The sequence below is a fragment of the Antechinus flavipes genome, chromosome 3 (genome assembly GCF_016432865.1).
Source record: "Antechinus flavipes isolate AdamAnt ecotype Samford, QLD, Australia chromosome 3, AdamAnt_v2, whole genome shotgun sequence".
NCBI classification, from domain to species: domain Eukaryota; kingdom Metazoa; phylum Chordata; class Mammalia; order Dasyuromorphia; family Dasyuridae; genus Antechinus; species Antechinus flavipes.
The window spans coordinates 481,673,358-481,694,013 of record NC_067400.1 but is presented as its reverse complement, the minus strand read 5'-3'; the positions used below and the strand labels follow the sequence as shown (position 1 = coordinate 481,694,013).

Sequence of the window (20,656 nt, the reverse complement as noted above, 5' to 3'; positions counted from 1 at the left end):
GGAGACAGTGAGGCTGGGGCGGGGCTTAGATGAGGGCGGGGCCCAGCCCCACCCCACCCTCTTTAATCTTCAACTTATGAAACGGCCGGTGGTTCCGCCAGAAAGACGAATCTAAGCTTTTTGCCCTGTTCAGCCGCCGTAGACGGAGAATTTGTAGAGAAAACGGTTACCCGGCAACGAGAAGAAACAACCGGAACCATCGGCACCGGCAGCCGGAGAAAGGAGAGGTAAGGACGGTAACCTGTCTACTCTCTCTCCGTAACTGTTGGCCGCCTTTTTCCCCGTTTCCCTTCTCCTTTTTGCCAAAACTCCTCGAACTCTAAAGGCGACTGCTGTTTACATCCCGGGACCCAGAGTGGCTCGTTCCCCGAGAATCGGAGATCTCTCCAATATCTTCTCAGTAACGACTCCCAATCTTGGGAAAGCCTGCCTCAGAGAAGGTCGCCACCGCCTCCTCTCCCCTCCCCCCCCCCCCAAATCACTAATAGGTTCAGGAGTCGTCCCTTTCGCTTCTCTAGCCCCCAAACTTTATCTCCCAGTCAGGCCCGAGATCTGAGAGGGACCAACTCTCAAAAGTGATCCAAACTTCCATCTTCCCTCTGCTACAGATCACACCTTTACTTTCCCATTTCCAATGATTTCATTCCTACTTCCAAACTGGCTCCTCCCTCGTCTCTCCTTTTCCCATCCTACCTAGCCCAAGAAACCAAGACTTTGACATCGTCTTAAGACCGATTCACCCTTCTCTTAAAATAATGTAAACTTATGCTGCAAGATAGGAGACTGGCCAAGACAAAAGCCAACAAACATAAGAACTCCAAAACCTCTGAGATTTAAAATTTTTGTTTCACCCTCCTCCCCACATGGCAGCTTAGCACATCTAGAGAGTGACGACCCCCACCCACCCATCCTGTGCAGAAATAGATGAGGTAAAAAGATTGAATTTGAGACTCTTTAATCACTTGGGTTTGATATAATGAAGGGCCTCTAAATTTGTCGTAGTTTTTGAGCAAAATTTTCCTAAAAGTTTTTATTTGCAGATAAGATCATCTCATCTTCTCCAAAACTAGGCTCTGCAGCAGTTTATAATTATAATATTTAATTAACCTAACTTACAGGTCACCTCAACACAGACATCTCTGGGAAGTAAGAAGGTATCTAGTATGATTTTTCCCATGTAAACCCAAAGAAATTAAAATTCAGAGTTTAAAAATGATTTACATAATATCATCTAAGGGATTTGGCCCATTAAATGGGTCTTCTTTGCAATGTTCCCTCATCTATGGAAAGCCTCTTTGAATGTATAAATGAGCCTGGTGGTGTGCTCAGGAAAAGTTGAAGTATAAAGTATTTATCTATCAGAAATCATTTGCTTTAGGATTTTAAGTATGTAAAGGAAGTCCAGAAATAGAGGTTAAAGTCAGTACTCTTTAATGAATCTCTGTGTACAATAGGCAGTTCCTTCCAAAGAGATGTCGATTCCATTCTCCAATACGCACTACCGAATTCCACAAGGATTTGGGAATCTTCTCGAAGGGCTGACACGGGAGATTCTGAGGGAGCAGCCGGACAATATTCCAGCTTTTGCAGCAGCATATTTTGAAAACCTACTAGAAAAGAGAGAGAGTAAGCTTAAAAATGGGCCTTTTAAAGTGCATGGTTGTTGTTTTTTAAGTTAAAAACACTAATCATTTGATTTTTAAGTTAAATTTGCTTAAGAAAATCTATATAGATAGGTGACATTTAAATATAAGATTTTGGTATTTCATGCAGTAGTCAAAAATATGTGCCCTTTAGGCAGATACCCTTCCATTATAAAAGACTGTATGCCATTTTCCTAATTTTAATGTTTCTTTTTGTCCTTCATAATTAGCTTTTCAGAGTTATTTAGAAAGACAGGATTTCATTCAATCCTGCTCCTCAGCTTTCATTCAGATTTCACTTTAAATCATTAGCTATTTATCCTATTCTGAAAAATCTCCATGAAAGAAATTCCTTGACCTCCCTAACATATCTAAATATTTCTCACTTAAAAGTAGAGTGTTCTATAAGAGAGAATCCTACAGAGTTTAAGTGGAGCATAATTGTTTTCCCAAGGTTATTTTGAACAAATCCTACATCAAAAGTAATTATACTGCTTTGAAAAGGAAACTGCCCAGCAGCTACTTTGGTAGCTATTTTGTTGTTCAATTCCCCATTCCCAATCTCTCCCTACCAATATTCTCATATTCTTAAAACCTCAGTTTAATTCCCTGAGACACAGAGGTTTGCCTTTTTAGCCAGTGATTAGTTTAAAAAAAAAAAAAGGCAAGCAAACTTATTTCACTTCTACCTTCAGAATTCTCAGGTTGTGACTCATTTAAGTTAATAAGATCATATACTCAAGATACCAAATAACCAAAACAGGTAACTAGATGACAAACTGGATACAGCACTAGGCCTGAAATCCAGGAGACTCACTTGAGTTCAAATCTGGCCTCAGACACTTAGCTGTGTGACTCTGGACAAGTTAATTGACCCTGTTTCAGTTTCCTCATTTGTAAAATGAATTGAAGAAAAAATGGCAAAACTACAACAGTATCTCCTCCAAGAAAACCCTAAATAGGGTCATGAAGAGTTGGGCATGACTGAAAACAACCAAACACCACTATCCAAGAGTTATTTTGAAAGGTGCTAAAAGTTATGTTAAAGCCTCTAATAATCCTGACTAAGACAGATCTTTTTTTAAGCTTCACCAAATAATATCCTTAGTGACACTTGTCCAATAATGGGGTAAAATGAGTGGAAAAACCCACATGTTTCACATGGATCTTGTTTTAGTGCATTTTAGGGAAAAAGAGATGATTATCTCTCTGAGACTGATTTAATTCAAGTAGCATCTCTCCTACACTAAACACAGTTTAAATTTTTGCCCCTTCCCAGCATTATTAGGAATCTGCCCAGCACGTTTTTTTCTGTAAATCACTGATCATTTAACTATCTAAATATTATGATTAGACCATGGCCTAACAAGAGGTATAACTGCCTTTCAATATTTTGATATGTTTTCTAGAGGAGGAAAATGAGAAACCTAGACTTCGGGTAAGATGTGTGAAGCGTTATGAGCAGTAACAATAATTTTATAAGTTAAAGCAATGCAAAAACTTTATTTTTTATTAATCATTTTGTATTTTATTTTTCCATTTTATAATCTTAGAACTCGTTAACCTTTCATTATACAAATATTGAATCACTATTTCCAGATCGTAGTAATTAAAGGAATCCCAAATTAATGATCTCTAGGCACTAGTCTTTTAACTAATACTACTTAAATACTTTCCAGCTTCTCTTGATGCAGATCAGTCCCTATATATTTTAACAGACTTCTTCTTGAGTTGCTATAATTAAAAAGAAATCATCACTTGGTAATCAACATACTGTCGGGATATGCCGCTTTGAATTTAGACTGGAGTTTTATGCTTTACTGACATGAAATTTCAGAACCAATGGTCACTTCCCACCATAATATCATCAGAGTAGGACTTATGTGGACTTGATAAAAGCTCATGTTCCATAAATATAAATTTTCTAGCTCTTTCCATGTGCTTGAAAAAAAATTACATTTTTTAAAAGAGCATAAAAATTAGTTCCTTTCCAGATGATAGAGAACCTACTAGAAGAATAAAACGAGAACCAAATGATCAAAAATGACTGATCTAAAAGAGATATAATGGATTCCAGATCTGAATTACTTTCTTTCTAAACTCCTTTTCTTTCTTTTCTCCCAAATCCCTTCCTTTACCCAACTTTCTCCTTGACATTTTATATTGGAAAAAAAAACACTCTTAATATTACCCTCAGAAAATGTTAAGACTATATTTATATGTATTGTGAGTTTGTTTATTACTATAGGATATTGTGAACTTATGTCCATTCTTTGCATATCTTTTGTTTTTTTAGACTGACCCTCTGATTTCATTAGTACAGAAAGTTTCCTACAAAAAAATTCCCTCTATCGGTGTAAATAATACCTAGAGAATTTCCTAGGGAATTATTGAGAGAAAAGATGATTTGCCTAGAGTCAGTCACACAGCTAATATGTGTAAGAGAAGCAAGACTTGAATCAAACTCTTAGTGGCTTTGAAAGTCAGCTTTGAACCCCCACTTTGTCAACACTGTTTTTCATGGATACTTCCAATGTAATAATACTAACTTTTACAAAATAATTTGTGCTATATGTTATTCAGGGGGTTACAGAACTGTATTTTTATCTGTCACATAAGTCATGAAAGCTTAATAGAAATTTTATAATAATATTAATCATCAAGATTCTCAGAGAATCATCTTAGAGATCTTTCTCTCTAAATCAAAGTTTTAGCTGAAGCAAATCAGAAGGCTACATAACTACATTTCTCTTCTTCTTTAGGCATTAACCTAATTATCAATTTCTCTGTATTGCTCTTCTTTCTCTTTCATTTTTCTCCTAATTTTATTTTATCTCCTATCCTATCTTGCTTCCACTGTGTAAAATGATTATCTTCCCATTAAGACAATATTAAATGGCATAAAAGATAGTAAGGTGTCGTGTTACTAGTCAGCATATTGTATTTAGGTGTTTAGTATTGTATTTGGTGTATTTAAATCTTGCCTTATATACATACTAATGTGACCCTGGGAAATCTCTCTCCACTTCATTTTGTTCATGTGTGAAGTGGAAATAATAGCACCTGGCTCAGATCAAAAGAGATAATATACAAAAAGTGCTTTGCAAACCTTATATAAATCCTACATAAATCTTAACTATTATTAGTATCTGTTTATAGTACTATGCCAACGTGTTTTTGGCTAACAGTAAAATAACTGTAATTTGTCAAAAGAGTTTGCTTTTACTATATTCTGAGTTTACCATGATAAGCCCACAATAATTCTTAATATCTTTTTCAGAAACCAGTTTTGATCCAGCAGAATGGGGAGCTAAGGTAGATGACCGCTTCTACAACAACCATGCTTTCAAGGTACAGCCCACTGGTGCTACTGAACCTAAGGTCAGTAGCGCTCTGTTTTCCTGGCTAAGGTTACCTAAGTATGATTAGTTTCTCTCAAGAATTATGAAATACATCATAGATATCTAACCAAATGAGATTTTTTTCCTGTTTTTTATAATATAATAGCTTTTTGTTTTTCAAAATGCATGCAGAGACAGTTTTCAGTATTAATCCTTACAATCTCGTGTTCCCAATTTTTCTCCCTCCCTATCCACTCACCCTTTCTCTAGGCAATCAGGACAATCTAGCAAGCAATCTAATATGGATTAAACATGTGCAATTGAATAAGAGATTTTAAATGCCTTTTTTTCTGGCCACACATCATACTCTAAAAACCAAGACTTACACTGTTAACTTGGCTTATACTAAATATAAATCTAGAGAGAAAAAGACTGTTCATGCAACTTCAGCAAGAAATAGTTTAATTGAAATGATGATACTAAAGCATTATTTTCCCCCTTCTAGTAGATTTACCTTGCTTATTCCATATTTTGTACATGCCCATTCCTTATAAGAACATAAGTGGTTCTGTAGCTTTGAACAAGTCACTTAGCCTCCTTTGAACTGTAATTCACCTGTAAATTGGAAGGTATAGATGATGTTCATTGTCCCATCCAACTTTAAAATTCTGATTCTGAGATTACAGACTGGTATTAGGGATGCAGGGCCTAGAATAATAGAATAGAATTTTTCTCTATCTGAAACTAATTGGGCCATACAATGATTGGGCATACTCCTGTGATATCATTAGAACAGTACATCTCTCTGAAGTGACTTGGCAGCCCTACTGGCCACTGTGCACCTGCAAAATACTAAGACACAAAAAGAAAAACCAAGTTTGGCATTTTGAAAACTTCCCCAGTGGACTTGGGAAAATGTTATTTTAAAGTCTTTATGTTTATCAAGTAGTTTCAGGATACTTCTCTTTTGAATACAAAGCCTTTATAAAAAGGCCAATGAGTCATTGTCTATTGAATGGGCTTCAAAGCCAAATTATGACTTACTATTTGTTATTATAAAGGAAGATTTCAAGTATCAAATGAAATAATATTCATAAAAGCTCAGTGCAATGCCTGACATACAGTAGAAACTTAATACTTTTTTTTTTCTCCCTTCATCCCTCCTCCCAAGTATTTGAAGAGTCAAAAGTAAAAGCAGTCCCAATGACCACACAGACCAAACTTTTCACAACCTCTGTCTGATAAGTGATCCTCAGACTTTTCTTGAAGACTAATATTGAGGGGTACTCTACCATCATTTCCATAAGGGACACGTTACACTTTTAAATAGTGTTGTTGAAAGGTTCTTCCTTCTGCCAAGCTTCAGTGTGTCTCTGCAATTTCCTGCCATTACTCCTAGATCTGTTCTCTGTTGCCAGGCAGAAACACTAGTCACTTTTTCACATGATATCTTTAAAATATTTGAAGATTGTTATCATGCCCCTTCCCCCAACCAGGTTTTTCCTTTCCCAGGCGCTAAGAATCTTCATTTCCTTCAACCAGTTAACATACAACATGATCTTAAGGACCAGGACCATTCTGTTTGCCCTATTTTAGACACTTCCAATCCAATAACATTTATTAAGCATCTCCTATGTAACAGAATACAATTAATAAAAAGAAAGCTGTCAAGGAGCTTACATTTTAATGACTAAGACAGTATACAAAAGAAGGCAGGAAAAGGGAAGACACACCACAGGATAACCCAGCACAGGAGCATCCTATTCCCTGAAGTTAAAAGTAGGCAGAGCAGCACATAAAAAGCAAAGTGAGTTGAGAGTCTAGTTTCTGGCCACCTCTAAAGAAGGACTTTGGGAGCAGTTTGATACTCTACTCTCTAACCAGAGGGCAAACTAAGAGTTTGAAGCATACTAATAAGTGTAGAAGTGATGAACTTATCCAAAGAGGGACATTTTGTTCTGTGGAGTTGAAACCAGGAGGGGCAACAGCTCTATTATGGACATCTGATAACTTATAGTTGTCCTTCCTAAAATAATGGTATCCATCACTGAACACAGTACCTGAGATGATGTAGTGTTAGGGGGAAAGAAAGGGAGAGAGGGAAATCACCTAGTCCTGGATACTGTGCCTTTCTTAATAAAATCTAAGTTTGTATATTGAATGGCATATCACACTACCAATCAATATTAACCTTGCAATCCATTAAAAATGCCAAGATTTTTTTCCATAAGAACTGCTATCCAATCATATCTCCTCTGTTTTATACTTCTGAAATTGCTTTTTAATTCATAATACTTATACATTTATTCATATTATATTCAGCCCAATATTCTAGCCTGTCGTAATTTTTTTTTTTTGGATACTGTTATCCATTACATTTCTTTGTAATGTTTGCAAATAAAAACAGGTAAACATCACAATATCAATCAAGCAGAGATTCTTGAGATTCTCAACTAGGGACAAGTTGACATTAAATCATTAAGGATACTATTTTTGGGGTCCAGTCAGTTCTAAGTGCAACCTCATCATTACCCTCCACATTATCTCCATATACTTTCCACAAGTAACACAGGATAAATTCTATCAAATTTTTTTTTTAAATCTAGACTACTTTTACCTACAGAATTCTCTTGATAACTAACCTAGCTGTCCTAAAAAAGGAAGGTGAGATTTGTCTGGCATGATGTGTTTTGATGAATCCATTCTTGTCCTTTGTAATCAGCACTTCCTTTTCTAGATGTTTGCTAACCATTACTTTAAATCATCTATTATCTAATTTTGCCAAGAACATTACAATCATTACTACTGGCTTATTGTTTGCACATTATCTTAATTTTTTTTAGTGGAATATTTGCTCTTCTCCAGTTTTATAGCACTCCTATTTTCCACAATCTTCCTTTTTAAAAAATTTCTATTTTATTTCATTTTTAGTTCCAAAATATCTCCTTTTCCCCACTCCCATCACACATTGAAAAAACATGAAATACCTAAACTAATTTACAGAGATGTAATTACATACTATAAATGTCCTGGTGGTAAGGGGTGTGGGAATGGAAACAAGAAAAAATGTCATTCTATACTCTGAATCCATCAGAGATCTATTTGGAGATAGATAGCATTTTTCATTATAGATCCTTTGTAATTGTAGTGGGTCATTGTGTTGATCAAAATTAAACTAAGTCTTTGACAATTGATTGTGGATCTGCTCACTTTATATCAATTCATATAAACTTTACCAGGTTTTTCTCAAAAATTATCCCCTTCATCATTTCTTATAGCACAGTAACGTTCTATCACATAATATATACTGTAACTTGTCCAGCCATTCCCCACTTGCTAGACATCCCCTCCATTTCTAATTCTATGCCATCTTTACAGTCTTTCAAAGGTCACTGAGAATGGTTCAGCAATCACATTTGCCAGTTCTTTCAGTGCCCGAAGATTTAGTTCATTGAGCCAAATGACTTAATTAATGGCAGCTATGTGCTCTCTTTACTCTTTCCTCACATATATTTTGTTTGAGCTATTTGTCTCTTTTGCAGTTCAGAGATATTCTATTTACAAAGAAAACATATGAGTGTGTGTCTGCACAGTTATCATTCATTATCTTATCTGATCTTCTTTTCCCATATATCTATAATATATACTGTTATCACTATTCTATACCATTCTCTAAAGATACTTTTATATCTTTAGTTTTCTTAGGATTTTTACATTATTCTTACATGATTGTGCCAACACTTTTGTATTCTTCCTGTTACATAGTCTCCATCTTTGATACATTTCTTTTTAAAAGAGAGCTTTAAAAGACAGCTGCAGAGTTGAAATACCCATGAGTAATATTAAGATCATAGATGTAGCATTGAAAGAGACTTTAGAGTCAAGCACATATCTTCATGTTGTTTTTAATCTGTTTCGCATTCCTTAATATATTTCATCTTTCTATCCAAATGATCTGTAATAGACTTTAAAATAATATTGCATTCAAGACAATTCTAATAGACTTTGAATAGAAAATGACATCTACATCCAGAAAAAGAACTATGGAGATTGAATGTAAATCAACACATGCTATGATACTTCTTTTTTGTTTTTTTTTCTCTTCCATGGTTTTTCCCTTTTGTTCTGATTTTTCTCTCCCAATATGAGTCATAAAGCAATGTGTATTAAAAATAAAGACAAAAAAGACAATAAATAAATAAATACAATAAATAAATAAAGACAAAAAACAATATTGCTTCAGCTTTTGTCTCCCTTAAGCATATTCCACCATGCTTTCCTCTATTCTTGATTATCCCCACTTGATTTTATATATATATACATATATATAGTGTCATTGTACCTTCTCTGTATCATATCATGTTTTTTACATGTTTCTTTTGAATAAAGTATATTCTCACTTGACATATAGATATGTGTATATATAGTGTCATTGCATCTTCTCCACCTCTTACATATCATGTTTCTTTTGAATAAGGCATATCCTTCTAAAGCCACATTCTTATGAATTTCATCCCACTAAGCCTTAATAAAGCATATGAAATTATATTTGCCTCAATCCATTGGGCTTCCTACTACACAGATGTAGAATCATCTGAACCATGGGTTTTATTATAACCCCCTTGTAGCTTATGAATATCTGGGTGTATCCACTGCAATTCTTGCCACATTTTCTAACATCCTAGGTTTGATATTTATTTGGCTGTCTTCTACCTTCTCCTTGCTTTTTTAACTTTAAGGTCCTTATGATTAGATTTTCAAGACTTCAGTTAAGAATCATAACTAGGAATTTTAAATTTGGGACAAAAACAATTTCACGAGAGGACAACAGTACCAGACAAAGGATAAGCCAACCACAGATTCAGAATTGCTTAGAGAGAAAATTTATTTACACGTCCTCTGTTGGCTAAAAATACTGAACCCATACTTCTCACATTCCTACCATCTCTCAAGTACCATCATCACTATCATATCCCTTTCTGGAGTCCACCTTCACCTGCAACCTTTGTGAGGTACAGACCACTGGAGAACTATAATGTAAATTCAACAAGCATTTATTAGATTTTTTTTCTTCATGTAATAAGAAACTGTGGTAAGTAATGGAAATAAATGGCAAAATCACTTTCAAGAAGCTAACATTCTACAAGGAATTTAAAACATATACAGATAAGTATTTTCAGAAGTACTGGTAGATAAATGAGGGACAGGTCTTGTAAAAAAGTATCACCTTAGCTGACCCCCAAAGAAAGAATACCAGAAATTCTAGGATTCTAAGAGATTCAGTTGAGGTGAAAGAAAACTTCAAACATGAAAGATAGATTTTGCAAAAAAGCACAAAGGCATGAGAGAGAATTCTAAGGAGGGATAGTTAGGTAAGAAGAGAACCTAATGTCTTCCTTATTATAGACCAAAGTAAAGAACAGCAACAACAGCCAACAAAAACACTGCAGGATAGCTAATATCATTCACATTTATATTGTGTTTTACAGTTTTGTGACATGCTTTTTACATTTCATTTATTCTTAACAATTATATGAGGCTAGTGTTATGATTATCACCCCCATTTTACATAAGAGTAAACTGAACTAAAAGAAGTCAGTTCATTTGTCCAGAGTCACAGAGCCAAATTAGTGCCTGAAGTAGATCTTCCTGACTCAGATCCAGCACTCTGTCCCTTCTATTACCTATTCCCAGGCTCTTCATTTATTAATCTGATTATTTGCCACTGTTACAATCCAGGTTAATTATTTTACAAATATGCAAAAACAAAAAAGGGAGGAAGTAATTATTTTTATTTAATGTTTTCAATAACATGCTTAACCCTTTACTTATTATTCTCACCTATATATATATAGTTTAAAAAAAAAAAGACGTGAAAGTAACAGAGTACATAATGGCACTAATAATAAACCTTTAGATTGTGACAGGCAGTAATAATTCAAATTGTCACAACAGCCTATTGGTAGAGGTACTACACAAAACCCTATTTTACTGATAACAAAGAGGCAGGAATGGTCAACTTTAGATCTATGTAGCTGAGAAAGAAGAGAAAACACACAAGCATACCTAGACATGCACTGGCCCAAAGTTCTAGTCTACTTCAGACAAATATATTTTTATCATTTTTGTTATGCTGGGTCTCAGGCCAGAAAGCTTGCATTTCTATATTTTGAATTGTAATCAAGCAATTCAAATATGTTCTCAGATATCATCTTCTTAATCAATTTATTGATCTCTTTCTAGATCCGTCACTGTCTTCTAAAATCCTAGCCTCCAAAGTGTTCAGGTTGATGCCTAGGGTCTTTGGATTCCTTGTGGCAGAATTGTTTGTGCTCCTACGAATCACTAGAAATTGGAAATAGTTATTTGGACTGGCAAACCTTAATAATGGTTTCTGGGAAGCTAATTAATTGTCATCACATTCACAAATGCTTAGATAGTCATGAATCACCAGGCTCCTAATAGCATCCCATTCTTTTGGGGGATGACTTTTCCTTAGAAGTTTAATTCAAGGGACTTATACTTTCTCTGAACCCTTTGAAAACTGAACTCCTAAAATCTGCCATGCATGTCAAATTATGCCCAATTTCCATCACAATTCCAAAGTCCTCCAAATCACTTTCACTTATCCTCCTTTTCCTTCTTCAGGTCATAATTTTCTCCTATATATACAATCTTTTTCCCCTGGAAGCTAAAAGTAGCAATAGAAATTTTCTCTGATATATAGAAAATTCCTTTATTCCTTTATAGTGAAAAGTCTTCCATTTAGCCTTCACCCACAAATTTCATTAACCACACCAGGTGGATCTTATATATACCTTATGCCATGTATAGAACACAGTGATATTTAATTGCTATTTTTTAGCGATTTGAGCACCTTTATATTTTGTGCATGTTTTATTATAATGTCATCAGCATGTGATATAAAGTACTGTTTTAGTAGCTAGGTTCTTCAAGAGAAGAAATTCACTGGAACTAGACAATAATCTTCTAAAATGAAAAATTGAAGCCTTTTAAGTGATTTCTTGTGTGTTGTTTATTTATTCCTATTTTTATCATTCTTGCTCATTCTTTCCTGCTTCAGTTCATTTTAGTTTAGGTATTTAAGAAGCTCCTACTGTGTGCAAGGTAATGTGCTTTCCTATATTTTACTTATTTTAGATTTTTCTTTGATCTTTATCATTCCATTTAATTTATTCTTTAGCAATTTGGGGCATTTTGACTTGAAATTGTGAATCTTACCTATTTTATCTCTGCTTTCTAAAGGAGGTACCACCAGAAAAAAGTGCACCTGAAAAAGAAACATCTCAGGAATCAGTAAAATTTGAGCAGGAGACACAGGTATCATTTGCGGTAAGTGATTTTCTACATCATTCTGGATTTGCCCCAAAAACAGTATTACCCAACTATATATTCACAATATTAATCCTATGTATTATATTAGCTATCATGGGTAGCTAACTGACTCACTGAATAAAATTCCAGACCTCAAGTCAGGAAGACTCATCTTCCTAAGTTCAGAAGTAGTCTCAAAGACTTACTAACTGTGTGATCCTGAGGAACTCTTAGCTCTGTATGCCTCAGTTTCCTCATCTTTAAAATGAACTGGAAAAAGAAATGGCAATTTATGCAGAGAGGACTGAGAGCACATAGCTGGTGAATGCCATCTCAAAGGGGTGAGGGCCCTGCTAGTTGTGGTCACTCACAGGAAAATAGAGTCCCCTGATTTTTAGTCTAGGGCAGAGGAGCAAATTCAGGCTTGTGGTACATTCCAGACTGCAGAGTATAAGAACATTCGTGGTGGCTGCAGCGCTGGGAGCCCTGATCATAAGAAGAAAGGAGTACTGCAGGGGAAGAGAGTGTGAGATGGCTTATAATTCAGGGCATGAGCCAGAAGACCAATGATCACACCTGACCTTGGATTATAGTATGCTGGAAAAATAAAAATAACAAAGATCCTCAGATCTCTGAATACAATAACAGAAAAAAAAAACTAAAGCCTAAGGCATTATTCCCCCAGGAGCAGAACCCAACTTTATCACAAAGTTAATAGCCAAGAAATAGACCATTAAAAATGAGTAAATAATGGAGAAAGAATCTGATCAAAGATGTTACATATGAAAGACAAAATTAGGATTCAAACTCAGAAGACAACTTAATCAAAAGAATTCTTTATTTATAAAACTTCAGAGAAAAATATTAATTGGGCACAAGCCTTAAAAGAGTTGTTGAAGCACACTTACAAAGGACTTTAAAATCAAGTAAAAGAAATAGAGGTAATAAGTAATGCAAGAAAATTATAAAAAGTCAACTAATTGGAAAAAAAAGATCCAAAAAACTTATTATAGAAAGTAATTCCTTAAAAATTAGAATTGGACCAGGGGAAGCTAATGACTTCATAAGACATTAGGAAATAATAAAACAAAATCAAAAGAATGAAAAAAATAGAAGAAAATGTAAAATATTTCATAGGAAAAAATAACTGATCTGAAAAACAGATCAAAGAAAGATTATTATATTGGACTACCTGAAAGCAATGATCAAAAAAGAATCTTAATACAGAAAAGAAATAAAGGTTAAAATAGAAAATAAAAAATATATATATACTCATCACTGAAAAAAATTCAAAAATGAAAACTCACAGAAACATTACATAGCTAAATTTCTTTTTATTTTAATTAAGGGAGATCCATCAGGGTTAAGTGACTTGCCCACAGGGTCACATAGCTAATAAGTGTCAATTATCTGTGACCAGATTTGAAGTTGGGTCCTCCTGGCTCCAGGGCCATTGGTCTAGTCAAGTTTCAAAGCTCCCAAGTCAAGGAGAAAATATCACAAGCAACCAAAAAGAAACAATTCAAATATTGTGGAACTAATGTCAGGAATAGACAAGATTTAGCAGCTTCTATACCATTTTGGGCAATATCCACTCTGTGACAATGATTTGATTCTAGTATAGTTTACTGATTGAGTTCTCCAGGATGTCTTGAGGTTTCTATTTATAGTAGGAATATTTATTACCCACCAGTTTAAAAATGATAGTGAAAGACTGGAGAGCATGGAATATGATATTACAAAGACTAAATGAGCTGAATTTGCCATCAAGAATAACCTATTCAACAAAATAATGTAAATCCCGCAAAGGAAAAAATGATATTTAATAAATTAAAAAACTTGATTTACAAATATAAGAATCAAGAGAAATATAGGAAGGTAAACATGAGAAATTGTAAGGGATTTGATAACATTAAAGTATTATATGGGAAGATGATATTTGTAACTCTTAAGAATATTATCTGTTTGTGGTAGGTCAAAGATGAAATGATTACGGAAACAAAGGTTTTGATATTCTGAGCATATTGAATTAAGCAATGCATGTCAGTTTTTCCTGAATACAGGAAGCAACAGACTTTTCTACATTAGAAACAATCAAATAAGACCAATTTAAAGGAAATAATACAACATTAGGTCATCTGATTTCTAATTCATTGAAAGATTAGGAACTTTCCAAGTTGAGAACAGGGGAGGTGCAGTTCCCTGAGGTCAGGAAAAGAAATGTTGTCCTCTTCCCCATTTTATCTAAACACTTAAAGGAACATGGAAACAATAACTGATTAATTGCTGTGGAGCCTGTTTTCAGATAAGACATAGGTATTGCTAGAGATTTGCAATTGTGAGAAAACTCCTTGCACTTTAATCTTTGGATCTAACTGGGTTTCTGATTAAATAATCTAGGTCCTTGGTTAAGAATATCTATGCATCAGTTTCCCTGTCCAGTGGGCTAGATTCTAAACTACTACTGTACAATAAGAAGTACAATTTTCTCCTAATTCCCACAATTGAATAAAGTTTTCTCACAAGGTAGAAGTTGAACTAAACCCATAATTAAGTAGAAAGGAAACTAAGCTAGGTCCAAAATTGAGTCACAAGATAAACCATTGATTAAGATGATTTAAAAAAAAAGAGAGAAGAAAACTAAATCAATAGTATCAAAAATAAAAAAGGTGAATACACCACTAATGAAGATGAAATTAAAGCAATTACCCTAACTTATCACAGCCTTCACAGAAAATACTAAATTTTACTTACATTTCAATTGCTTCCTGATTTTAAAACCGGTTATATAGTCTCTCTCTGAATGTCCTTTGGGATTCACCTTCAATCCTGGACTCCCACGGTGTAGAGATTGAAAACAGGGCTTGTTTGGTATCTTCAGGTTTGTTGTTTAAAAGCAAATAGACAACAGAAGTAAATAAATTTCAACTTTTCGTAGTTTTGGAAAGAAAACTGAAAATGGTTTAAAATTTTTCTGTTCTGCCTTTTAATTTAAAAAAAAATCACATTTCCATCCTACAATAAATTTGTCATTCTTTAAAAAAAAAAAAATGAATTTTATCAAACATTTAAAGATCAACTAATTGCAACGTTAAATTATTTAGGATAATAGGCAAAGAAGAAGTCCTACCAAATTCCTTTTATGATACAAATTTACACCAACAGAGAAAGAAAATTATAGACCAACTTCACTAATAAATATTGATGCAAAATTCTTAAAAAAAAAAAAAAATACTAGCTAGGAGGAGCTAGTTGGTGCAGTGGATTGAGCACCAGCCCTGAAGTTAGGAGGATCTGAGTTCAAATGTGATCTCAATCACTTAACATTTCCTGGCTGTGTGACACTGTGCAAGTCACTTAAGCCCAATTGCCTCAAAAAAAAAAAAAAAATTACTGGCTAGGAGACTACAATATATCATAAACATTATGCATTGTGACCAAGTGAGATTTATACAGAATGTACTTCATAAGGAAAATTATTAACATAACTCATTAATCAAAATTGTGTGATTATATCAATAGATACAAAGACTTGACAACATACAACACTAATTCATATTAAATGTACTTTAAAGCATATGGATATTATAGATTTTTTTCTTTACAATTATAATAAGCAGCATTTACCAAAATCCTATTAGCAAGCATTATCTGAAAAGGGAATAATCAAAGTTAGAAGCCTTCCCAGTAAGATCAAGAGTGAAATAAGGATGTCCCATTAGCACCACTATCATTCAATATTATACTAGAAATGCTAGTAATAGCAATAAGAGAAGAAAAAGAAACTAAATGAATCAGAGGGTGCAAAGAAATAAAACTCACTCTCTTTCAGACAATATGATAAAATATACTTGAAAAATCCCAGAGACTCAATTTTTTAAATGGTTTGAAACAATAATTTTAGCAAAGTAGCAAGATTTATAAAGTAAACCCACACAAATTATCAGCATTTCTATATATCAGCAATATAAAACAGATTGTAAGAGAAATTTCATTTAAAATGAACATAGACAATATAAAATACCTAAGACTATTTTAAACAAACCAAAAACCTAGAAACTATGTGAATTAAAAAACTTTCTATTCAAATAAAGTCAGTTTTAAACAATTGGAGAAATGTCAATTGTTCATTGGGTAGGCTGAGCCAATATAATAAAAATGATACTTCTACCTAAACTAATCTTCTTACTCAGTACCATACTAATCAAACTGCCAAAAAAAAATCAAGCTAGGGAAAAAATGATAAAATTCATTTGGAAGAACAAAAGGTCAAGAATTAGCAAAGGAAATAATGAAAAAAAAAAAAGTAAAGGAAGGATCTCTGGAAGTACCAGATGTTAAACTGTATTATAGGTAATAATCATCAAATCTGGTACAGGCTAAGAAATAGAATGGTAAATAAATGGAATTTATTTATTTATAATATAATATATTGTAGTGCCACAATATATAGTGGCAAATGATCATAATAACCTCATTTCATAAACATCAAAATCTAAGCTTTTGGAGGGAAAATGGATCTATTTGTACAAAAACCTATACCATGTGGTTTTTTTGGTGATGACTTAAGAATTGAAAATTGAGGGGGAGAATGCCCATCAGTTGGTGATGAATGACAAAGTTGTATTATATGATTGAAATGGACTACTATTGTGCTATAAAAAATGGTAAGCAGGATCCTTTCAGAAAAATGAACTGATGCAGAATGAAATGAACAGAACCCAGGAGAACAATGTGCAAAAGGTAACTGCAATATTGTAGTTATTCTCAGCAATACAATGATCCAAGACAAAGATTTATGATGAAAAATACTGTCTACCTCCAGAGGAAGAATTATTGGTATGTGAATACAGGCTGAGGTGTACTATTTTTCACTTTTTTTTTTTTTTTAGTTCGGGTATTCTTCCTCAAAATGACTAATACAGAAATATGTTTTATATGAGTGCATGTATATAATCTATATCAAACTAGATTGCTCACCATCTCAGGGAAGAAGGGAAGGAAGGAAATAAGAATTTGGAACTTTTCAAAAATGTTTTTATGTGTAATTGGGGAAAATATTTTAAATTTTATTTTAAGTTTTTGGGATAAGTATTTGGCAAGAATTGGTGGGGAAAGTAGAAAGCAATTCTGACAGAAATTGGGTATAGACCAATATCTTACATTATATATCAAAATATGATCAAAAATAGATACATGACCTAAACATAAATGGAGATATTATAAGTATCATGAGACATATTACCTATCAGATTTATGGATAGGAGAAGAATTTGTGAATAAACAAGAGATAGCAAGCTTTGTGGGATATAAAATGGACAATTTCAATTACATTAAGTTAAAAAGCATCTGTACAAATAAAACCAATGTAGCCAAGATAGAAGAAAAGCAAAAAAACTACAGAGTGGAAGGGGAATTTTATAGATGATTTCTCAAAGACTTCATATCTTAACTATATAAAGAACTGAGTCAAACGTATAAAAATGAGTTACTTTAATAAATGGTCAAAAAGTTGAGGCCAGTTTCTAGAGAAAGTGAGTAAAGCTTACAATAGCCATATGTAAAACACTATAAACCATCTTTGACTAGAGAAAAGTAAATTAAAGCAACTTGAGCTACCATCTTATACCTGTCAGATTGGTTACAAATAGTGGTGGGAGAAAGTGACAAATATTGGAGGGGATATGGAAAAACTGGAACTCTAATGCTCTGTTGGTGGAATTATGAACTAATGAACATTTTGGAGAGAAATCTGGAGTTATGCTCAAAGAGTTCTATTTATATATATCACTTGACCCAGCAATATTACTATTAGGCCTGTTTCCCAAAGCAATCAGGGAAAAAGGAAAAAAATCTAATGTTCTAAAATATTTTTGAGGAGCTATCTTTGTGGTGGCAAAGAACTGAAAATTACGAGTGTATCAATTAGTTGGGGAATGGCTGAATATGTTACAGTATATGATTATGATGGAATACTAATATGCTTTAAGAAACAAAAAACAGGTTGAGGAAACAAGCAGAACCAAGAGAACACTGTCTACAGTAATAGCAATATTGTTTGAAGAGTAATTGTGAATAACTAAGCTATTCTGAGTATTATGAATATTCAAATCAACTACAAAGGATTTAATGGAGTAAAGTGCTCTCCACTGCTAGAGAAAGAACCAATATATGGAAGTTAGTATTGTATGATTCCACATCTCCCATAACAAATATTGATCTCCTCTAATAGGGTGTTGGGAGAGAGATAATTTAAAACTTCAAAATTTAACTAAAAAATAAATAAAATAAATTTCTTAAAAATAAAAGTTGTTTTTGATTAACAAATTAAGAACTTCATGAAATACAACTATGTTGCATATAAATCAATGAAGTATTTTCTATCTGCAACTTGTACTAACTCTCAGTCATCATTGCATCACCCCAAATATATTATTGTTCAAGAAACAAAGTGTCACTCCAGAACTATTTTGAAAAAAAAATGCCCCAATAACTTGGGAATGATTCATTTTTGTCACAAAGTTATATTTAAAAGCTACAAAAAGAAAATAAAATGCCTGCTCTTGAGGCATTTTCTATTTGGTACATAAATTATACAAGACAATAGAGAAAATTCCCTCAGGAGGCAACAGTTCTTCAGGTAAGGCATTTTCACACTGGTAAAACTTTTATGTCCATTTTTAATGTATCAGAAATATGGAGTGTTTAAAACCTTTCCATTTTCTTCTGCTTTAATGAAGGAGGAAGTTAATACTGATGAGGAGGCTGCTGCTGCTGCCATCAAAATCCAGGCAGCATTTCGGGGACATAAGGCAAGACAGGAAATGAAGAAAATGAAAGAAAGGAGCTCTGAGGAGCAGTGAATGGAGGGACTGTTTTTATCATAGGTAGCCAGGGGAAAAAAAATTGCCCGGATCCATCATATGTGAGGTTATCATTTTTTTTTCCTTAGTAAGGGAAATTTGATGTAGCAAAATGACATTTGTTGCTGTTGTGAGAATCTGTCATGAGTTTAATAAACATGCCACTTTAAACATGCCAATTTAAGATTTTGAGTTTGGGAGATTTATTTGTACTTATTCTGTAACCCTATTCCCAGAGACTAGAGAACTCTCCCACAGAGCTTTTAATTTTATATCAGGTAGAGGAGAACTAAGTTGGCTTTTCTGTCATGATTTGAAGACAAATGGGGACTCTGATCTAACGTTTCTCAGGCAAAATCAGATACCCAATAGAATATCTTGGAATTGGATTAAGTCTTCCCACAAGTATCTTATTCTATGAAGCACTAGGAATTAATTTGACCATTAAGGGCCGAATTTGCCTCCAACCCTACAGAGAATGAATAGCCTGATATGTGACTTGGAATTTGACAAAAATGAAATGACCTATCACCACTCATGCAGGTAAAAAGAGTTCCACATCTCTGAGCCAGAACTCAAAGAAAAAAATAACAGCAATGGTGAAGAATCTAACAAACCACCCTTAAGACTGATTATAAATTTGTCTTTATTCATATGTTGTTTTTACAAATTGTCATACATGGAAAAGACCTCAGATATCATTTAAACTAAACTCTGCCCAAGTGAGAATCCTCTCTAAATAATACCTGACAAAAGATGACAGTTGCCCGTTCAGCCTACCTTGAAGATATCCTGTGAAAGAAGTTCCTGCCTCGATTTCATTGCTTTGAAAGGCAGCCAGGAGGTCCTGGGGCCCAGAGGTCCAGATTGCTGAGTGCTGAGCTCAGAAGCAGGAAGACAAGTTAAAATCTCAACTCCAGTACTTAACTAGCAGTGTGATTAAACAAATCATTTGATCTCTGTCTACCTCAGTTTCCTCAACTATAAAATAGAGATAATAGCATCTACCTCATAGAATTGTTGAGATATTTATAAAGAACCTAGCACATGGGGATAAGAGAGAATCCTCTCCTCTCCCTACCCGTTCTGTTTGTAGCCCATTCTATTTGCAGGTAGCTCATACTCTTAAGAGAGTTTTTCCATCTATCAATCCAAAATCGACCTTCAAGTCTCACTCTAGAGGACTCCAGTTTTCCCTCTAGCTAAGCAGAACAAATGTAATTCCACATGTCACTATAATGTCTCCCCCAATGTCTCCTTTTCTGCAGACTAATTACCTTCGTTTCTTCAACCTATTGCTTGGTTTCCAGTTTTCTCATCACTTTGTCCACTCCTCTGGGTGTTAGTGTCCTATCTAAAATGTGATGCTCAGAATGGGACGTGACACACTATAAATAGTTAAATAAGAGTGGAATGGAACCATAACCTTCCTGACCCTGAGGGTCAGATCTGAGTTCAAATCCAATTCCTGGAT

General features: G+C 33.9%; 1 protein-coding gene across 4 annotated transcripts; it reads left to right on the top strand.

The window, feature by feature from the left end:
* Positions 1-23: 23 nt before the first annotated feature.
* Positions 24-19,366, top strand: SPA17 (sperm autoantigenic protein 17). Of its 4 annotated transcripts, none has more exons than XM_051986783.1 (5): positions 24-227; positions 1,455-1,626; positions 4,924-5,024; positions 12,251-12,337; positions 12,760-19,137. In XM_051986783.1, the coding sequence occupies exons 2-5, from the start codon at positions 1,473-1,475 to the stop codon at positions 12,847-12,849; spliced, it is 432 nt and encodes a 143-aa protein (XP_051842743.1). In that variant the 5' UTR covers positions 24-227; positions 1,455-1,472; the 3' UTR covers positions 12,850-19,137. The 4 variants fall into 4 exon arrangements, with proteins under 4 accessions (XP_051842743.1, XP_051842742.1, XP_051842740.1 ...); XM_051986782.1 differs by having other exon boundaries at positions 45-227; positions 4,924-4,994; positions 19,060-19,366; XM_051986780.1 differs by having other exon boundaries at positions 49-227; positions 19,060-19,366.
* Positions 19,367-20,656: the final 1,290 nt, after the last annotated feature.